We start from the raw sequence: 23,255 nt of genomic DNA on the forward strand, positions 1-23,255 counted from the left end.
GTAAAACAAAATATTAAATATTAAAATTGAATAAAAATATTGTTTTTCTTGTTTTAAGCTATTTGAGTAGAAAGGGCTCCAAAGTGTATGAATATGTGTTTATATATATACTGTATATGTTTATATGTGTATATATGTGTATATATGTTTGTAATACAAAAATACACATGTATATACACATATATATGTGTTTATATATATACTGTACACATATTCAAATATATATATATATATATATATATATATATATATATATATATATATATATATATATATATATATATATATATACAACAGACGGAAAACCTGGCACTCGCCAGCAGATTCACAGTAATGGGGGAAGTCAGTTACATTTGGTGCCAAAGGATCAAGCCCAGGACCACCACAAGGTCTCCCCCTTCCTGGTACCCTAAACCAGCACCAACACAATGCATACTTTCAAACAAACCAACTGGGAACCTCCCAGGGTGACACAGGCTTTTGTAATCTCCCCTATGTAAATCAAAACACAGGAATGAACCACACTCACAGACTGGACTGGGTACACATTCTAAGCCACAGCAAACTCCACAGTCCTGAACACTGACAGACAGCTGCAAAGTTCCCAGCAACCCAGGCAGTTAACCGCAGAGCAGCCTGGGTGACAGGCCCGCAGGAAAGCATTACAAACATTATCAACACAACACACAGAAAACCTGGCCAGCAGATTCACAGTAATGTTTGAAAGCAAAACTGGAAGGGTTAGTTCCGTATCTGGCCTTGTCCCATTTTTGCTTTTATTCTTAGCTGAGTACTTGTAAATGAGTGCTGGACTTTCTCTGTGTATTGTATTATTATTTTTTTTGTAATTTCCTTATGGGCCTTGCACCCAGGCCTGTCTGGGGTTAACTGCCTGTGACTCTGGGGACAGCACAGCTTCCTGTGAGCACCCAGGGCTAAGCATGTTGCAGGGTCATGGGTTGTGTACCCAGTCCAGTCTGAGAGTGCAGTCCCCTTCTGTGTTTTGTATATGTCTAGGGTGATTACATAAGCCTGTGCACCCTTCACTTGTTCCCAGTTTGTTGTATTGAGAGCTTGCATTGTGTGGCTGTTTTAGGGACCCAGGTTTTGGAAGGGACCTTGACGAGGTACCTGGGCTTGTCCCATTTGGCCAGATGCGGTAACTAACCCTTCTATTTTTGCTTTTAATCTTAGCTGAGTGCTTGTAAGTGAGTGCTGGACTTTCTTTGTGTATTATATATATATATCTTTTAACTCTTATATACATTTTTTCTTAATATTTATAAGAATAATTTGTATCAGACATTGTATATATGAGTGTAACACTTTATTTTAAAGTATTTATGTTGTTTGGTGTCACTTTTTTTTAACTCTTACTCACTATTGTGTGGATGCAATATTATTTATTGCAACCTGCACTAACTATATCATGCAACTTCTGTCCCATGGTCAGCTCCAGAGCAGCAATGCACTACTGGAACCTAGCAGAGCACATATAATAAGCCAATTACAAGTCATATGTGCATAGCAACCAATCACCAACTTGCTCCCAGTAGTGTACTGCTGCTCATGAGCCTTCCTATGCATGCTTTTCAACAAAGGATTCCAAAAGAACAAAGTTAGTTTGAGGATAGAAGTAAATTGAAAATGCATGCTCTATCTGAACTATGAAAGAATAATTTTGACTTTCTTGTCCATGTTTGTTTTAAATAATGCTAAATATTGCCACATTAACCCTTCCCACCAATAGGGCATTCCATGCCATCCTAACTGCGATGTGTTTTAGCACTGTTAGGATGGCATGCAACGCCCTAGCCCTTTTGTCTGTCCTGAAACCATAGCCACTTGCTAAATGGGATTGTGGGCAGGAGGGCATGCCTAGCGTCATAGCCCTTACCCCCCAAACTGATCTCTTTATTGAAATCACACAATTGAATTAACGATCGCGTGATTTCAATTTTTACTTATTTGTTTACATTGTGCTTTGTTTCGATGTAGACAAATAAGTCTTGTCAGGAAAGGGTTAACTTACAAACCAGAATAAACAAATTTTTGTATCAATTTTGCACGCATCATGAAAGGGTAGCAGGTTGCATGTCTCTTTGTTATTTATACAAGGAGAAATATAACCAAATAAACTCCTTTGTGCTCTGTAGATATTATTGGAGTAAGGAAGAAAATATATTTAACTCTGAATACATTTACAGTAAAATTATACAGGGAACTTTTACTTTAGACTGAATCCCATGGGTACTTTAAACTGATATACTCTCAAGTATAAAGCAATATTAACAATGGTTTGGAAAGTGTTGCATACATGTGATATTCATATTATGACTCCTACACAGCATTCTACATAGCATTTAATTTCTTTCTGTATTTATAGAAAAAAAACGGTTCAATAGAAATACTAACTTGTTGCAACTGGTTTATTGTATTTTTTATCATTTACCTTTGTTAGTGAATATGTAGATAGCTTACCCAGAAAATAAAGATCTCAAGCAAATTTTCATAGACATATATTTTTGGAGAATTTATTGAATGGTCACAAAAGTTTATTTTCAAATTTAATTTTAAAAACTAAATCACAATTTGCTGTCAGCAACACAAATACTTATACTATAAATGCAATGTATTAAATTATGAATAAATAGCAATGCCAAATGAAAACAATTTACTGTAGCTTGTGTCAAACATACTGCTGATGTTATGCTTCATTTAAAGGGATATGAAACAAAAAAAAAATATTTCATGGTTCAGATACAGCATGTGATTTTAAACAGCTTTATAAATGACTTCTATTATCAAATATTCTTCGTTCTCTTTGTATATTTTGTTGAAAAGCAGGGACGTATGCTTAGGAGTCAGACCATTTCTGGAGCACTATGGCGATTATGTTTTTCAAGAATGTTATCCATTCACTAGAGCACTAGATGGCAGCAGTATTTCCTACCATGTAGTGCTCCAGATGCCTATCTAGGTATCTCGTCAGCACAGAATATCATCGGAACGAAGCAAATTTTATAATAGAAGTAATTTGGATTTTTTTTTTAAAAAAAATGGTTTGCTTTGTCTGAATCATAAAAGAAAATGTTTGAGTTTCACATCCCTTTAACCAAATATAGAAGATTACACTTGAGGAGATGTAAAACCCTTTGAATTGGTGATCATTAAAGTGTATTGAGTGGTCTAAATTCACTAAAACTTGCTAATATCTTTCTGCAAATTTTCATACATCATAAAGATGTGCACCTGCCCCTCAGTGGTGAGATAAGTCACATTCAAAACAAATGGAGCCACTTGTCTCTCTCTCTCTCTCTCTCTCTCTCTCTCAATCTCACCTGTCTAAATCCCACCAGCTGAGTGGTGGTTTAGGTTAAAAATTCTTACCCCTCCTTGAGTACATCACAGAATACATTGGGACACTTACAGTCAGCCCTTCATTCTTATCTCCAAGATTGCCGAGGCAAATTCCATTCTACCCAGTGACTTTACTTTAACATAACAAAACAGACATTCATATAGCCTCTTTTGCAAACGTCCGCTGGTGATCGACTAGAAAAGATCGGTTAAGTGAGCCTCAATTCATTATAACACAATCTTGCTGTAATGATGGGGTCTTTTGGCAGCCTAATCAGTGTCCATTAATCTAGCCCAATGCTATTTTGTGCCATGTGCCTAATTCATGATTCATTCTTAGCATATGTAAACAGCATGTGACAAGAAAGAAACAAAATGTAATTATAGTAGGAATGTTTGCTTTGGCCCGGTATAGGGCCATATTATGAGTGGAGCGGTATTTAACGCTCAAGGGCTAACTCAGCTAGAAGTACGTTTTTTTTACTCATATTACAAGGTGACCGTGAAAGTAAACTGTTTTTTGCTTGCACGATAATGTATTCCCCCATATAAGTCAATGGAGCAAAAAAGTGGGGCGGGAAACCTAACACCCTACTTGCGAGCAAACATGACTGCATATTCTCAAGTATGCTAACCTGACATGAAAATATTAATATTTTACATCGCTGTGTTCTTCACATAGCAGAATATGTTCTATGTATTCATAAATACATATTTAAACATATATCTCAGGGCATTTTGGTACAATATATATATATATATATCTACAGTGAGGGGAAAAATTATTTGATCCCCTGCTGATTTTGTACATTTGCCTACTGACAAAGAAATGATCAGTCTATAATTTTAATGGTAGGTTTATTTGAAAAGAATAACAACAACAAAATCCAGAAAAAAAAGTTATAAATTGATTTGCATTTTAATGAGTGAAATAAGTATTTGATCCCCTATCAATCAGCAAGATTTCTGGCCCCCAGGTGTCTTTTATACAGGTAACAAGCTGAGATTAGGAGCACTCTCTTAAAGGGAGTGCTCCTAATCTCAGGCTGTTACCTGTATAAAAGACAGCTGTCTACAGAAGCAATCAATCTATCAGATTCCAAACTCTCCACCATGTCCAAGGCCAAAGAGCTGCCCAAGAATGTCAGGGACAAGATTGTAGATCTACACAAGGCTGGAGTGGGCTACAAGACCATCGCCAAGCAGCTTGGTGAGAAGGCGACAACAGTTAGTGCGATTATTCGCAAATTGAAGAAACACAAAATAACTGTCAATCTCCATCGGTCTGCGGCTCCATGCAAGATCTCACCTTGTATAGTTTCAATGATCGTGAGAATGGTGAGGAATCAGCCCAGAACTACACAGGAGGATCTTGTTAATGATCTTAATGCAACTGGGACCATAGTCACCAAGAAAACAATTGGTAACACACTACACCGTGAAGGACTGAAATCCTGCAGCACCCGCAAGTTCCCCTGCTCAAGAAAGCACATGTACAGGCACGTCTTAAGTTTGCCAATGAACATCTGAATGATTCAGAGGAGAACTGGGTGAAGGTGTTGTGGTCAGATGAGACCAAAATCGATCTCTTTGGTATCAACTCAACTCGACGTGTTTGGAGGAGGAGGAATGCTGCCTGTGACCCCAAGAACACCATCCCCACTGTTAAACATGGAGGTGGAAACATTATGCTTTGGAGTTTTTCTGCTAAGGGGACAGGACAACTTCCCAACATCAAAGGGACAATGGACAGGGGCATGTACCATCAAATCTTGGGTGAGAACCTCCTTCCCTCAGCCATGGCATTGAAAATGGGTCGTGGATGGGTATTCCAGCTTGACAATGACCCAAAGCACATGGCCAAGGCAACAAATATGTGGCTCTAGAAGAAGCACATTAAGATCCGGGAGTGGTCTAGCCAGTCTCCAGACCTTAATCTCATATAAAATCTGTGGTGGGAGCCAAACGTCAGCCTTGAAACCTTAAAAGGACACTGAACCCAAATTTTTTCTTTCGGGATTCAGATAGAGCATGCAATTTTAAGCAAATTTCTGATTTACTCCTACTATCAAATTGTCTTCATTTTCTTGGTATCTTTATTTGAAAAGCAAGAATGTAAGTTTAGATGCCAGCCCATTTTTGGTGAACAACCTGGGTTGTTCTTGCTGATTGGTGGATTAATTTAACTGACCAATAAACAAGTGCTGTCCAGAGCTCTGAACCAAAAAAGAGTATAGATAGATTCTTTTTCAAATAAAGATAGCAAGAGAACAAGGAAAAATTGACATTAGGAGTAAATTAGAAAGTTGCTTAAAATTGCATGCTCTATCTGAATCACAAAAGACAAAATTTGGGTTTAGTGTCCCTTTTAATGACTTGGAGACGATCTGTAAAGAGGAGTGGGACAAAATCCCTCCTGAGATGTGTGCAAACCTGGTGGCCAACTACAAGAAACGTCTGACCTCTGTGATTGCCAAACAAGGGTTTTGCCACCTAGCACTAAGTCATGTTTTGCAAAGGGGTCAAATACTTATTTCACTCATTAAAATGCAACTCAATTTATAACTTTTTTGAAATGCGTTTTTCTGGATTTTTTGTTGTTATTCTGTCTGTAAATGTTCAAATAAACCTACCATTAAAATTATAGACTGATCATTTCTTTGTCAGTGGACAAACGTAAAAAGTCAGCAGGGGATCAAATATTTTTTTCCCTCACTGTATATATACAGATACTCGTCGACTTACGACCGCGTTACGTTCTGACCTTCCGGTCGTAAGACGATTTGGACGTAAGTCGGACAAAATATATGGCATGTAAATAATATGGTCTATTGTGTGATGTGTTGGGCTGACATTTCATGATTAATAATAACAATAACACCAGAGTTGTTTTAAATTAAATTCCTTTACTAATACAGTATCATCACAGTATGAATAATAAAATAACCTTTACTGTACTGTACCTGTACTGTGCAAATAATAACATAACATTTACTGTGCAAATACTATTACTGTACTGACATTTACTGTACTGTACCTATACTGTACTGTAATAAAATAACATTTTTTTTGTACTCTACCTGTAGTACTATGCAAATAATAACATAACATTTACTGTACCTGTACAGTAGTTTGCAGGAACTTTAACACTTATTTTACTTTAAACTTTTAAGAAAAGTAACTGAACTTAAATTTTTCTTTTACTGTACTTTTAAAGTTATGTCATCAGAGTTACAGTATTATCATCTTGGTGAGTTGAGGCTGGAGGGGTTTCAGATGCAGTGTTCTTTTCAAAAAACATGCTGAGCTTTGTTTGACGCGTTTGTTTCTTTTTCTCCTCATAGATTTCACGATAGCCACGCACAGCTTCCTGAATTTGACGGTCAACCTTGTTAAATCTTTCAACATTCTGGTCCATGTTTTCAAAACAGGAGACAGCTTTATTTAGCAATGTAAAGCCTTCAGCCAACCCCTTTGCAGTGAATTTCTTCTCTGGCTCTTCTTCTTCTTTGTCTTCTTCCTCTCTCCTATTTTCCTCTGCAACTCTCTCTGCTTCCAGTTCTATTACATCTTCATTTGAAAGTTCTTTTGACTCATAATCTAACAGCTCTTCTACATCTTCCACTTCACATTCCAATTCAAGATTGTTTGCAAGTCTTACAATGTTTTCTCAAATTTCATCGAGCTCTTCCTCTGTTTCAAATCTCTCAAATCTGGTCACATATCGTTTTAGGCACTTCTTCCAAATTCCATTCATGCACTTTTCTGTTACATCCTCCCACGCTGCTGCAATATTTTTTATGCACTGAAGAATGTTATAACTTTTCCAAAAATCACGCAATGTTATGTCATCATCAGCATCTGTAGCAGCTATGGCTTGGGCGAATGTAGATCTGAGGTAGTATGCTTTAAACGTGGCAATTGCCCCTTGGTCCATAGGTTGAATGAGTGGTGTTGTGTTAGGTGGCATATAAACCACTTTTACATCAGGATTAAGGTCACCCAGGTGTGGTGGATGTCCAGGTGCGTTGTCTAAAATCATTAAAATTTTGAACTGGATTACTTTCCCTAAGCAATATTCACGAACTTGGGGAATGAAACAGTTAACAAACCAGTCTGTGAACAATGCCTGAGTCATCCACGATTTAGCATTTGACCGGTAATACACAGGCAGCGTGTGCTTATTAATGTTTTTAAATGCACGTGGGTTTTCTGAGCGATAGATAAGAAATGGCTTAAGCTTAAAACCAACAACGTTTCCTCCAAGTAACAAGCTTACCCGATCCTTGAATGCTTTAAATCCTGGCATGGTTTTTGATTCTTGGTGAATGTATGTGCGCTCAGGCATCCGTTTCCAGAACAGACCCGTTTCATCAACGTTGAATATTTGTTCAGGTAAATACCCTCCCTCTTGGATTAATTCATCCAAAGTGTCAATGAACTTTGCAGCGGCTTCTGAATCTGCACTTGCTGCTTCTCCTGAAACCCGCACATTATGCAGACTGAATCTTCTTCTAAAACGTTTAAACCATCCAGTGCTTGCCTGGAAATTCTCTTTGTAATCCTCACCAGCTTTCTCCTTTAAAGTCTCAAACAAACTTTTAGCCTTCATCTGAATTGTTAGAAGGCTTATGGGTGTACGTTTTTGTATTTGATCTTCTATCCACAACATTAATAATTTCTCCATTTCATGAATGGGCCCTTGACGTTGTTTTGTTATTATTGTTGATTTCATTGGTGCGGAACCTTTTACAGCTTCACGTATGCGTTCCTTGTCCTTAATGATTGTGGAAACTGTGGAATGCGACAGTTTCATATCACGGGCAATCGCATTCACTTTTTTACCTTCGTCATACTGCTTTATTACTTTCATTTTTAACTCCAAATCAAGAGCTTTCCTCTTCTTTGTAGCCTCTTTGCCACTACACGGTACCGGCCTTTTGGACTGCGACATGGTCAGACCCATACAAAGGCTGCTGCTTACAGTCACTTCTCATCACACACAAGCACCGCCTTTGCGCACACAAGCACTGTCTTGCCGATGGTCGTAAGTACCGCCTTTGCGCACACAAGCACTGCCTTGCCCCTTTACGCACATACGCAAATAAGCATCACCCTCAGTGCGACCGATGGACGTAAGTACCGCCTTTGCGCACACAAGCACTGCCTTGCCCCTTTACGCACATACGCAAATAAGCATCACCCTCAGCGCGACCGATGGACGTAAGTACCGCCTTTGCGACCGATGGTCGTAAGTACCGCCTTTGCGACCGATGGTTGCAAGTACCGCCTTTGCGCACGTATCGCCTCTTCAGTGTGACCGATAGTCGTAAGTACGGATGGCCGTAAGTCGCATAGGTCGTAAGTCGACGAGTATCTGTATGTATATATATAAAATTATATATTTATAATATAATACATAATATAATACATTTTAAAATACATAGAACGTATAGTAAATACACACTATAAAGCCCTTTGTCTGCTTTTTTTTTCTAACCCCTAAGACCTCATATCTTTGAGCCCTTAAAACTTTTTTGTGCAATGTTTTTTTAAAAATATTTTTTCTTAGTGTTATTATAAGTGTAACTGCACTTTGTAAAGTATTTTTTAATGTGTTTTGGGACACTTTTTTGTTTTTCGAAACAGTTAACCAGAGCTCTGAGAAAACAGTAATCATTCTAGCGTAGTTTGAGATTTTAATCAAATGATCGCGTTCAATTTCAACTTCTAATACAAGCGGTAAACCCAACGTGTGCAAACACTAGTGATAAACCCCTTGTTCACTTGCGTATGACTGTTAACGCGCCACTCTTAATCTGGCCCATAATGTTTTGAACAGATACTGGTATCTTTTCAAGTAAGATTCTAAACATGTGTCTTGTGTAATTGCATTGCAAGTATTTGTTTCATGTTTGCTGCTGTGGTTAATCTGTTCTTGAAGATAAGCCAACCACCAGGGGGCGCACTCAAATGCTAAGAGCTATTACATTAAAATAAAAGAGGAAGTTAGTTCTTATGATATAGTAGTAACCATCTCACATGTCAAATGTATGACTATCAAAGTATTTATTAAAAAATACTCTTTAGTTTTCTTTTTATAAGCTTCCAAACAAATTTCCAATGCTCCTGAAGATGTTTTTTTACAATCTGAAATGTGTTACTGTCCATTCAGAAAATGTCTTTAAAAATCTCACAACTGAAAGGTTGGCAAGACTGGTATATGTGTGAAAAGGTACACCTAAGATGCTGTAACTAATATGTTATGGTGTATTCACAATATAAGAAGTAAAACATGTTCAGTACAATGTTAACTTACTGTATATTGCTATAAAAATGTACATTTTAAAAAGCTGTCAATTCAAAAAAATACGGTTTACATAGTGCTAAGCTGAAAAAAATACACTTTAGTAAAACAAAAAAATACAGCTGCTATCTTCTATGGACTATTAATATTCCATATACAAAATCTTCTTCCTAAAAAGAATAGAACACGCGAACAGTTAAAAATGTGTTTATTTAAATAACAAATAGACTTTACATACAGATTATAGTATTTAACAGTATAATATATATATATATATATATATATATATATATATATATATACAGTATATATACTCTATATATAGGGGCATATCTATCAAGCTCCTTCAGGCTCGCCAGAAACACCAGTTATGAAGCAGCGGTCTAAAGATTGCTGCGCCATAACCTCTCCGTCTGCTCTGAGGAGGCGGACAGACATTGCCGCAATTCAACCCAATCGAATATGATTGGGTTGATTGACACCCCCCTGCTAGCGGCCAATCTGCAGGCGGCGGCGTTGCACCAGAAGTTCACAAGACCAATTGCTCTCTGCATTCAGCAAGGTCTGTCGGACCTGATCTGCATTGTAGGATCACGTCCGACAGGCCTTTCATAAATAGGACCAATAGAGTTTAATATATTGTAAAATAAACTACATACACATGTTCAATATACCCACAATCCCCCAGATCCTATAGGTTTATTTGTATAAGTTTCACTACTGTACTATTAAAACAAAAGGGCTTGAGTGTTGGTTGACACGTGTAAATTGTATTGACATTAAATAATGCGTTATAGGTATCATTTACATTATATCTTCAGTGCAGGTGGCAATGCTGGTTTTAAAATTCTCCCAGTCTCAGAAAATCGTCTCATCCCACAGAGAAGTATAGTAAAACGCCTTTTGGTGAGATTGCCCTCAAACACTTTCACTACCAATCTCGATCACAAGACGGATCCCTTTTTAAAATAATGTTGTTATCACAATGTTTTTAACATCAGGGCCTAATTGTTCTTACATTGTTTGTTTATTGTGCGTGCGCTGATTAGGCAAATCTGCTGTATTTAATGGTCTTTTTGTGGAGACTGATTATTGAACTGTACACAGAAATGTTTTTGTGTTCTTGGTATCATAACAAGATGATCTTGTAGATTACATGCTAATAAATCAGATTAGCTGTGACAATTAACCCTTACTTGTACATTGCAGGCATTTGTGCTAAGCTACATGTAATAATGTATCTACCCATATAGATCGCAGGCCATTGTGCAAAATTGTATGGAACAAATTATCTTATCTAGAGATGTTGCCTCACTCTCGTATTGTGTATTTTGAATACGACTCACTATTATTATTTTTTTATTTCTACTAAGGGAACGAGCTTAGGAAGGATGCATTAAAAGTAATGATTATGCTGCTATTATAGATAACAACATATACAGACTTACAAATCTCTGAAATGGTCTATTAAAAAAACCATACAGGTAAAAACTGGTACAAAATGTACAAAATGTGAGCCCCGCGGGTAAAAACACCACAAGTATTGCATAAAAAGGTGAGGCCATTCATATTATCCTAATGACACCATTTTTATAATATACACCATATTTGAGTAACAGGTGTGATGGTCATTTACTCAGATCATCCCATTATACAGGAGACTGACAAAAAAATGAAAACACGACATAAAGCAGATGTTTAGCTTTGAAGAAAGCAGCTGGATAAAATGCACATATTAGGTGTTTACATTCTGGAAGCAAGAACTGAAATAGACAATTTAAATAACAATATAAGGCATCATTTATGTTGCATTTTTCTTGTTGTTGTCTGAAACTGTAACATATTGATGTTATTTACTTATTGTTCACACTACCATAAGGTGTAAAAATAATTTACATATGGTACTCCTTTAAGAATAGGAAAAGTGAAGTCACAATTATAAATGAGTAAATTTCATAAGAGATAAACTTGTGGTTGACAGAGAAGTTTGCAGCGCATTGTCTAGAAATACAATACATCCATCTGAGGTACCCATAGGGCTACATGATTAATGTGAGGTAAAACTTCATTAGGGGGTCTATTTACTAAGCTCTGAAATTGCCCTGACTGTATACAAACTTAAACATTTGGGGAAATAGCTAACCTGGAAAACATATTTAAGTTTATTGTAAAGTAACCTGCTACAGCTCATGTTGGTTCAATTTGGCCGTGTTTGGAAAACACCCAACTTGCTAGTACAAGTATAAAAAAATATAAATCTGCAGAGCACTGAGATGTGACGAACTTATCAAATCTAATAAGATTTATGGCTCAAGTTAGCAATTAGAAGTAACTTTTCGTTAGTGTCTATTAAAGTTATTTACAAATATAGCCTTCTCTTCAGTAGTTAAAAATGTATTTCATTACATGTATATAATGAGATTGATGTGGCCACGTGATACCTTTCTACTTTTTCTTGTTGTGTTGGCACGCTGCTCCAGGCCTAGATTCACTAAAATTAAAAGAGAGATAGTGTGTAGAAAAATTCAGAACTAAATTAAGGCTTCCATTAGTCATTGAAAAGTAGACCAGACAGATACATTCAACTATGTTTTCAAGACGGCAATATCTGAACTTCTTTTCAAAACCATGCAATTTAGCTAATAAAAGGACACATTTATTTTGAACATCAGTACTAAGCCTTGTAGGATGTCCAGCTAGGAAGCTTATAAACAAAGATGCCAACCTAGGTAGGCTAAAGAGAAAAATGCACTACTGGGAGCTAGCTGGTGATTGATGCTGAACATTTATGTATCTCGTCATTAGCTCACCCAATGTGTTCAGCTAGCTCCCAGTAGTGTAATGCTGCTCCTAAGATTTAGTCTTGAACAGAAGATACCAAAAAAAATAAAGCAAATGTAATAGAAATAAATTGGAAAGTATTTTTTTTTAAATGGTTTGTTCGTTAAAGTTTATTTTTTACTTTCTTCTCCCTTTAAGAGGACATTAAACTAAAAATCCTAATATGCATAGGAAATTGCAATATTTTAATTCATATGTTATAATGTGTTTTGCATGAAAACAGCTTAAAGGGCCATGATACCCAAATGTTGAAACACTTGAAAGTGATGCAGCATAGCTGTAAAAAGCTGGCTAGAAAATATAACCTGAACATCTCTATGTAAAAAAGGAAGATATTTTACCTCAAAATGTCCCAAGTATTCACACCCAAAAACTCCACCGGCCATTTGCCTTATTTGGAGGAGTCAATAAGGGCTTCAGTCCATAGACAGCAAGGCTAGCAACTATCATAATGTCAGTATAAATTGCATTTGTTTGCAGTTATTTTATAATAAAGCCAATTAGTAAAATATATGAAGCAGAGTTAGCCTTGAGCAGCTAGCAGGGTGTATTTCAAGTTCTGAGTATTAGAAATTCCTCAGTATTCATAGCTAAATTACATCAAAAGGAGGCAAAATAAATAACAAAGATTTATTGCAGAAGTTGTTTCATTATACATAACTAAACATTTTATATAAAAATCTGAGTGTTTAGTGTCCCTTTAAAAACTGAGTGTAATGCGTTTAAAAAAAAAAAAAACAACACATTATTATAACAATGACATTGATTTAAGTCCTTTTAATACAGAAATGCCAGATTAAAACATAGCACTCTGAACATTGTTTCAATTCAAGTAAATGATGGAAAGCACAGTAAATTATAAAATTAATTTTGGGTAGTGTAAGACAGATAATGTATTGTGTAGACCAGTGATTTGCAACCTTTTTTTTGCTGTGGCACACTTTTTTACATTAAAAAATCCTGTGGCACACCACCATCCCAAATTTTTTACAAAATCACACATTGCAGCTAATACAGGATATATATATATATATATATATATATATATATATATATATATATATATATATATATATATATATATATATATATATATACACACACACACACTGTACTGTGCTGCCATGCCATGCCTCCTACAAATTATACATGACATATTGACATTCATTCAAAAACAATCATAATCATTGTCTGTGAATGAATGTCAATGTCATGGTTGTAAATGGTGCCTGATGAGCCCGTCACATACCTCCCAATATTTCAAAATTTGAAAGAGGGACAACCCCGCACTGTTGTCAGTCTGCCGTGGCACACCTGAGGATCTCTCACGGCACACTGGTTGAAAAACACTGGTGTAGACTGTTGAACTGTTATGTAGCTAATGTCCTTAATTATGGCAGAAATATGAGAGGCAATATTGCAATATTCTGCACATGGATCATGGTTGCCTCTTTAAAAGGACATGATACCCAAATGTTGAAGCACTTGAAAGTGTTGCACCATAGCTGTAAAAAGCTAAAAAAATATCACCTGAATATCTCTAAGTAAAAAATGTATTTTAACACAAATTTCCTAAGTATACACACCCCACTGTAAAAAGACTTTAAAGTGCCATAAAACAGATTGAGATCTGTAAATATCCTAAAAGTGCTAATTAAATAAAAATAGTTTGCATAAAAAAATTGTTTAAAAATTGTTGTGAAATATTTTGAATTTTTTTTCGAAAATAAGCAAAAATTCTTAAAATAGCCATGCTGTCTGGACACTGTGCTCCACCCCCCTTATCAATGTTTAGACATAGGGGCCTATCTATCAAGCTCCGAATGGAGCTTGATGCCCTGTGTTTCTGGCGAGCCTGCAGGCTCGCCAGAAACAGCAGTTATGAAGCAGCGGTCACAAAGACCGCTGCTCCATAACCTGTCCGCCTGCTCAGAGCAGGCGGACAGACATCGCCGGAAATCAACCCGATCAAGTACGATCGGGTTGATTGACACCCCCCTGCTGGCGGCCCATTGGCCGCGAGTCTGCAGGGGGCGGCGTTGCACCAGCAGCTCTTGTGAGCTGCTGGTGCAATGCTGAATACGGCAAGCGTATTGCTCGCCGTATTCAGCGAGGTCTGGCGGACCTGATCCACACTGTCGGATCAGGTCCACCAGACTTTGATAAATTGGGGCCATTGGCTTTGTATTTCAACTGAGTTCACAGCTTCTAAGCATGCTCCAGCAGATAATCCCTATTCATTTGTGCATTTTACCAAAACAACAATGGATATAGCTACAGCCATAAAAGGAATTGGGTGGGGGAGTTAGAGCTGTACAATTCAGAAACTTAAAAGAAAGGGTTATTAGGAAAGCACTGCAGTATAAATTTGCAGGTAAAGTAATTAATGTACATATTATTATATTTTGTCTTTATCTCAACATGTTTTATGTCCCTTTAAGCATGCAATCAGGACACTTGTCCAAGGACTTGCAGGGGAGTGAGCATCTGGCATGTGAAAGCACAGTAATGTTATTCCGTTTAAAGGGACATGATACCCAAATGTTGAAACACTTGAAAGTAATGTAGCAAAGCAGAAAAAAAGCTGACTAGAAAATATCACCTGAACATCTCTATGTAAAAAAGAAAGATATTTTACCTCCAAATGTCCTAAGTATTCACACCCCATTGTAAAAGACGTTAAGCAGTCAATCGGTATGCCTGTCCCAGAACCTTTAAGGAAGCATGCCTTGTGCACACTCATGTTAATTTCCTATTCAGTTTAAAGGGACATTCTACAATAGAATTTGTATTGTTTTAAAAGATATATAATCCCTTTATTACCCATTCCCCAGTTTTGCACAACCAACACAGTTATATTAATATACTTTTTACCTCTGTGATTACCTTGTATCTAAGCATCTTCTGACAGCCCCCTGATCACACGACGGTGACTATTTAAAATCTATTGAGTTGCATTTAGTACTGTGTTGTGCTAACTCTTAAATAACTTCCCAGGCGTGAACACATTGTTAACTATATGGCTCACATGAACTATCAATCTCCTGTTGTGAAAAGCAAAAACAAAAGCATGTGATTGAGAGGCTGTAAATAGAGCCTTTGAAACAGGCAGAAATGTAGAGGTTTAAATGTTATAAAGCATATTACTATAACAATGTTGGTTGTGCAAAGCTGCTGAATGGGTAGGAAAGGCATTATCTATCTTTTTAAACAATAACAATTTTTGTGTAGACTGTCCCATTAAGGAAGTGTACTATGAAATCTCATGAGATCACAGTAAAACAGTTCATGACCTCAGCACTGTTGATGCATATTGACTTTTGTTCATTTCTTCCTTTTTTTAAAATCTGCAGCTGGGCAGTAACTGAAAATAACTTTTTACAGAACACTTACTCTGGTGAGCTGAGGAAATTTTGAGGTTAAAGATCTTCCTTTATTGCATAGAGATGTTCATTTGATATTTTCCTGTCAGCTTTTTCCAGTTATGCTGCATCACTTTCAAGTGATTTAGCAAATAAGTATTATGTCCCTTTAAGTAAGTTTACAATGAAATATCATGATATTTCAGTGAAATCTAGTAAGCTCACAGTAAAGGCAGCTCAGCTTTTTAAAGTTATGCTGTATCACTTTCAAGTGATTTAGAATATGAGTATTACAATGTCCCTTTAAGGTAGGTTGTGTTGGGAGTTGCTTAATTAAACTTGGTGAGATAGAAGATAACGAGCAGTTTCATGTTGCGAAAGAACATGACACAGTTTAGTTTTACATCTGCACTTAGGGAATCTATGCTTCTTGTAAACAGCTTTAACATCTCATTTTCACCAAGTGTTTCATAATTGGTGATCTCCCTGGTGATGTTTGTCATCAACATTTGCATAAACTCTTTATATACTGTACCTTTGTTTGATTTTTTTCATCGTGTTAGTAAGTGATCTGTAAGCTGCAATGTATTCCTGCCCCCACCAATGCAGCACATCGCTTGTACCTAAACAGTATTGAAACTGATGAACTGAGGAAGAATAAAGATTCCAATAAAGGGTGCAGAGAAGTTTTCCTCCTATTTATCCTTTCTTAAAATCACAGTCCATAAGAAAGTATGTGGTACAGTGTTTATTAGGGTCGTTAAATACTTTATATTTTCTTTTTATATCTACAAGAATTTGTTCAATTACTACCAATTAAACATATCAGTCGTGTTCCCTAATTACAATGTGTTTTGTAATATTATAAGTAGGTAGTGCTGTTATGGAATATTGATAAAAGGCACCAAAATCCTATCTGACCGCCCAGAGTGAAGTGATCTTATTTTTATTTTACTATTTATTTTATAAAGTCTACCTGAAGCTTAAATTCCCATCACCTGCTTATAGATCTGGCTTGCATGTATTACTAGAGGTGACCACTGCAAGGGGTAACTTACTCATGATGATGTCATTCAAACTCATTGTCTTCTTCACAGGCTGGGTCTGAGGTATCTGTCCATGGTACAGCTGAGGAACCCACAAGGAGCACTGAGACAAGGACCCCAACTCAAGGACATGTTTTCTCCTTCTCTTGGCTGAATTCACTATCGGAATAACTGTATGACGAATCTTTTGAGTCCCCTGATATTTTATAGACTGTATGAACTCCTAGTCAGAGAGCTACACAAATGAAATACTTCTATTAAAGTCATATGATTGATATCATTTAATGTATCTCTAAAGAGTGTCATATAAGTCATGTCCCAGGATAGAACTACTGTGTATAGGAAAATATTATATATTAGAGATGGACATAAACATTTGAAACAATATGAGTTTATCTTATTTTAAGCTATGTTGTCACATCTAACCTACATGATAATCGTGTTAGTTTGTCATTAAAATATATTGATAACTATAAATTCTAGTACCATACAATCATTCACTAGTAGTGTGTTTGTGAGTTTACCCCTTATATTCGTTTTTGAATTATGATAATTGGAACAACATTTTTTTATATTCAAGAGGAACAAAATAACCAATGTATTCTGATGTATTCCTTCTTCCTGAGATACCTTATCACTGAAATAATAGAATAAGACTATGAACTTCATCAATGAAGACTGTAACTGATATTTATGTACTGTGGATTTGTGTTCTCTTTAGATGCATGTGATACCAACCAGCCTTTACATGACCATGATAATATGTCACCTTCATAAACAAAAGAAATAAATCGCCTTCTCGTGAAAAATAATAACAGTTATACATTGCATATTTTATTAAAAAATATAGATATTAAACATTATGTTACACAACCAAGTTGTACGAGCGCTGAAAAGATGTTTTATTATGGAAATGTTTACAATAAAGTTTTGATGCAAAATAAATTACAGTGATTTATCCCCTCCAAGACGAAAAAAAAACATCAGGTTCTATAGAATAAGGTAGGTAACATCATCATCCAGACTTTGTACCACGAGTCAGAAACTGTATCTGTTAGGGACAATGTGTTACAGGTTAACCCTCAAGGGTACAGCAAAATGAAAGAAGAAGAGATTACCAATAACATTTCTTGCCTTTAACTGCACTCATATATACACTGTGCATGCTTATAAATGGCTATAGGCTCTGAATGTGCATCATCTATGGCTGAAGCTATATAAAAATAAACAAATGATATCAGGGCGGCACTATGGTACATCATACTGTAAGAGTTTGTGCTAGATGCAAACAGCTCTTTGGCAACTGAGCAGAGATCATTTCCCAATGATGTCCATCAGTTTCCTGTTGCTGTGGGCTTGTTGTGCTATCTGCTCGGCTCTGGCCATTTCTAAGACTTCCCTGAGAAGGTGAAAAGTCAGGTCCAGGGATATAGGGGGCTCCTCTGCACGTTTTCCCCTTTCTGATTGCTCTTCTTGGTCACCATAAGGACCCTCTCCTCCATTCAAGGCACCGGACCTGAGCTCCTGTGGGCTTCCCCACTGAGTTGGGGGCTGCAGCTGTTGCAATGCTCTCACAAAGTTACCAACTTGAGCCTCAGGAAGTCGACTGTTTTCAAACGAGCCAGGTGAGAACTTCTGCAGATTTCCCAGGCGCAGGAAATACTCTTCTCCCATGCGAAGTAAAAAGGGTTGGTACTCAGAGAGTGGAGGTGGGGGAGCCCCGGCAGATGATGAAGCTTTGCTAAAAGCTGCACGACACTCATAGCAAGGGAGAAGAACAACCAGAAGGATTCCTGCAGACACCCACAGCTGGGACCTCATATTACCACCACCAAGTATTCGTACCTGGAAATAAAGAGAAGTGAAGGTTTGTGAAAGTAGAAATAGAGTGAAAAAGTCATCAGAAAAGCAAAGGAGAAATACTGTAAAGAAACGAGAGTAAATAAAAACTGTGCATGTGTCTGAAAGGAAAAAGGTCGATTTACACAAAGGGAATGAGAAGAAGAGCAAAAAAAAAACAGTAACTGGGAAGAGGGGAAAAAAAAGAGAAAATGTGACATGAAAAGAGAAAGAGGAGAAAATAACAGGGAGAAGAGACACAGAAACCAGAGAAAATACATTTGTTAGTGGTTTTCTGCCTTGCTGAACTTTTACTAAGTGTGAGAAATAGCTGCTGTCCGTGGTGCTGAAGCCACAATCAGCTAAGTGCCCGGTACTGTAAGTGGTAACTGCATCTTATGCTACACTGTAATTAATAACACTCTGCTTACTTAGAATACAGTTAAATACAATGAACATTTGGAGCCACGAATTACACATGGCCCTTGGTAAAAGCTGATTTTCTCAGTTTCTCAATTAAGAAATTGCACCATAAAAGCTATAGATAATATTTGCACAGAGACAATGGGATAGAAACGCATTTACCTGTAAACTGAAGGGCAGATCAATGTCTTCCACAACCTGTAGTATGATGATGGTATAAGCAGGTAAGTGACGCTTATATTTCCTTTCCTTAGTGTTGTTGTTTCCTCGCTGACATATCGTTAAGTTGTGGAAAGATTTGGTTACAAAAAGGAGCCTTGGTGCCAGATTTATATACCTTAGACCCACTTCCACAATCACGCAGCTTTTGCCTAATAAGCTGACGCTTTCTGGATAACTATTGCGTACTGATCCTCTGCTGAATAAATAATAGCTCTTTGGTGGAATGGGCAGCGTTTTTGCTATCACAACAACGAATCTCACATCCAATTATGTTCCCAGATATTTATCGCCTCTTTGGTGACGTCAGTGACACCAGAGTGGAAGCGCTATTTACAAGTCTCCCATTGACAAAAAAACTTGAATGAGATTTCCCTAGTGTGCTGAGCATCAGCAAGTGACCTTTTACAACCACAGGTCAACGAGACAAAGATGTCACGTACAAATCTACAATAATGTATGTGCTTACATCTGAGAAGGTAATGCTTTAATATGTAGTAAGCACATTAAATATATATGAGAATTAGTGTTACAAACCCCCTTTTTTACCAACCCATGCTCAATATACACCTGTGCCTATAAATATTAAGCATATTATACTGATTTCTGCTATCTTCTCTAGGTTGGTCTCTACATCTTGTAAACTACCTGTTTGTATGGTGTTGTACATTTATGTAAAGTACAAATCAAATCTAAAATAATCAGTTTAACACTCTGTCTCTGAATTGTTCTGTTTATTACTTTTTAGTAATTATTAAGACTCAATAGTTTGGGTTACTGTAATTTCTAAGTTATTATCAAGGCGATAAAGGAATACATTTGTGTTTTAGATTTTTCATCAATCACCTATGTGACACAATGCAAATAACAGTATTCCTCATGCTATTGAATCCCTCTCATTTAGTAGTACAGACAGTGCAATAACCTCTTATATTGCACATTACCAAGTAATCCCATTCCTTCTCGAGGAGTATTAGTCAATACAACGTTTAAACAAATCGATATCTGCAAGAAATCTAAAGGTATTTGTTTGTTTATGCCTCTATCTAGCTTTATTATGGGTGTTAATAGATCACGTTGTATATTACAGTATCTATGTACTAAATATTTGAACCTTTAAACATACAAAGAACTGGGTTCATTCCACAGTTTTACTTAACTATGACGTGTTATATGGCACTGTAACCCTTATTTACTACCAGCTTTATGCCATCTCTTTAAAACTGACAACTACTGCAGGGTATCGTTTTTCTTTTTCTTCTAGTTGGCATTCAACAATACGTCTGGTGTTGGGGTGGACAGGATAATGAAAGGGCGCGGGTGGGAAATCCAAGACTCTTCTTCAGCACTTCATACATTACATATATGCAATTATTTCTTCTCTGCTAGTAAGTAGAGAGATGTGTAATGTGCCCTGAGGTTTAGGCTTTTGGGATACAAGTCCTTCAGCTCATGACAAGAAACAGAAGGAATGACTCATATTCTGAGTTGCGTTGATATTATCGTGATCACATTTTCTGGCATGTGATACTGATACTAAGTGTCTTTGTGTTTAAAATATATTGCATCAAATCTTTAAATTAGTAACAGTATTAAAGGGACACTAAACCCAATTTTTTTCTTTCACGATTCAGATATAACATGCAATTTTAAAGAACTTTCTAATTTACTCCTATTATAATTTTTTTCTTTGTTCTCTTGCTATCTTTATTTGAAAAATAAGTTATCTAAGATAAGGAGCCAGCCAATTTTTGGTTCAGAACACTAAACAGCACTTGTTTATTGGTGATGTCCAATCAGCAAGGACAACCCAGGGTGACCCAAAAATGGGACGGCTTCTAAACTTACGTTCTTGCTTTTCAAATAAAAATAGCAAGACAATGAAGGAAAATTGATAATAGGAGTAAATTAGAAAGTTGCTTAAAATTGCATGCTCTATCTGAATCATGAAAGAAAAAAATTGGGTTCAGCGTCCCTTTAAAGTGAAGGTCAATTTCAATGAATTAGTGCCCGATTTTAAAAAACCTATTAAAAACAAGGGCACTTTATTTAATCAAAATTGACATTTCACTCATTTTCTTCAAAAACTACCTTTTAATCCTGAAAGCTGCTCCAGCGATTCCCCCGGCCGTCGGAAGCCTCTTCTTATGTCAGAAATGACGAATCCAACTTCCTCCAATCACGGCTTTCACCCCGGGGGAATCTTGGCCTGATGCAAAGCTGTGATTGGAGGAAGCCGGATTCATCATTTTGGACCCACAAAGAGGGCTTGCAACAAACGGAGGAAGTGCTGCAGCGGCTGTCAGGATTAAAAGGTAAGTTTTTGAAGAAAAGGAGTGAAATGTCAATTTTGATGAATTAAAGTGCCCTTGTTTTTAATAGGATTATTAAAAACCGGACACTAATTCATCAAAAATGACCTTCACTTTAAGTGAACTTGTGCACTTTATGCACCGTCTCTGCAGAATATGGACACAATATATAAATCTTCACATTGGTAATTTAGTTGCGACTTCTCATCAAGTTTTATTCCTTTTCTAATTTGTTTTGTTTTACTTTTTTTTTTAACAATGCATAATACAGTATTTATCAATGCAATCACAACTGAATGTGTTATTCTTACATAAATATTTAATTACATAAATAATTATATAAGTGCATATGACGGCAGTGAGTCTACCCCATAAATTATTTTTTTTAAATAGCTATAACTTTTTAAAGGGACAGTAAACACATTTGTATATAAAATGTGTAGATATGCATAATGAAACAACTTTGCAACTTATTTTTTGTATTATATTTTTTACCACTCTTTCATTTAATTTAGCTCTGAAAAACTGATCAATTTCTAAGTCTCAGACCTTGAAAAAAACACCCAGCTGACCTCAAAAGGCTAACTCTGCTACATAGCTATCTCTAATTGGCTTTATCAGATAACAACTGCAAAACAAAGCATGTTATACAGTGAATAGCTGTGTTTTCTGCAGACTAAAGCCCAGATTTGTCTCCTCCAAATAAGGCAAATGGTGGGTGGACTTTGTTTAAAAATAATTGCAGTAAAAAGGTTGTTAATTTGCTTTATAAACTGTATGACTTGGCTGATAAGTTATTCTATATCAACACAACAGAAATGTTTTGTAATTACAAGGAGTACACTGTCTCTTTAACACTAAAATATTTGGATGTAAAGTGATTAGTAAAACAAAACAAAACAAAAAAACTCCTAAAATATTAAGTAAAACAGTTAATAATTTTGTTTAATATTATCACAATTGAATTCTTAGCAAAATTAGTCTTTTTTCTAATTTTCTAGAGAAGGTCTATAGAAAACATTTTAGCAGAGCCACCAGAAAAAAAATGGCCAAAGGCTTACATTCAACTCTCAGCACCACTGAGCAAAAAACAAACATCAATAATTTACAACCCCAATACTGAAAAAGTGGGGACAGTTTGGAAAATGCAAATTCACCCTGTACTATATTGAAAACATATTATTAACACATTATTTGTTGTTTTACTTTGTGAATTTAATGTATTTTTTTTAAATATCCACTCATTTCAAATCTGATGACTGCAACACATTCCAAAATAGTTGGGACAGGGGCAATTTAGGACTAATAGCGATGTGACAAGCTGAAATTAAAAGGTGATGTGAAACAGGTGAGGCAATCGTGTAATCATAGAATATGAGGAGCCTCCAAAAAAGGCCTGAAATAATCCAACACTTTGAGAACAATATTTCCCAAAGACAAATCAGTAGGATTTTGAGCATTTCACCCTCTACAGTGCACAAAATAAGTAAAATATTCAAGGAATCCGGTCAAATGTCGGTGCGTAAAGGGCAAAGGCGAAAACCAC

At 36.3% G+C, this 23,255-nt stretch overlaps 2 protein-coding genes across 3 annotated transcripts in view; one reads left to right on the forward strand and one right to left on the reverse strand.

The window, feature by feature from the left end:
- TRIM55 (tripartite motif containing 55) overlaps positions 1-17,861 on the forward strand; it is a 203,933-nt gene extending 186,072 nt beyond the window's left edge. For both annotated transcript variants that reach the window (XM_053715086.1, XM_053715085.1), the window contains one exon: positions 16,968-17,861. In XM_053715086.1, the coding sequence (XP_053571061.1) occupies positions 16,968-17,087 (120 nt within the window). In that variant the 3' untranslated portion in view covers positions 17,088-17,861. The remainder of the gene's footprint in view (positions 1-16,967) is intronic.
- Positions 17,862-17,946: 85 nt separating this feature from the next.
- On the reverse strand, positions 17,947-19,556 carry CRH (corticotropin releasing hormone). The gene is made up of 2 exons (XM_053715087.1): positions 19,341-19,556; positions 17,947-18,761 (listed from the first exon to the last, which is right to left on the reverse strand). Exon 2 carries the CDS (start codon positions 18,735-18,737, stop codon positions 18,231-18,233), a length of 507 nt encoding a protein of 168 aa, XP_053571062.1. The 5' UTR covers positions 18,738-18,761; positions 19,341-19,556; the 3' UTR covers positions 17,947-18,230.
- Between the last annotated feature and the right edge of the window lie 3,699 nt (positions 19,557-23,255).

The sequence above is a fragment of the Bombina bombina genome, chromosome 5 (genome assembly GCF_027579735.1).
Source record: "Bombina bombina isolate aBomBom1 chromosome 5, aBomBom1.pri, whole genome shotgun sequence".
Classification (NCBI taxonomy): domain Eukaryota; kingdom Metazoa; phylum Chordata; class Amphibia; order Anura; family Bombinatoridae; genus Bombina; species Bombina bombina.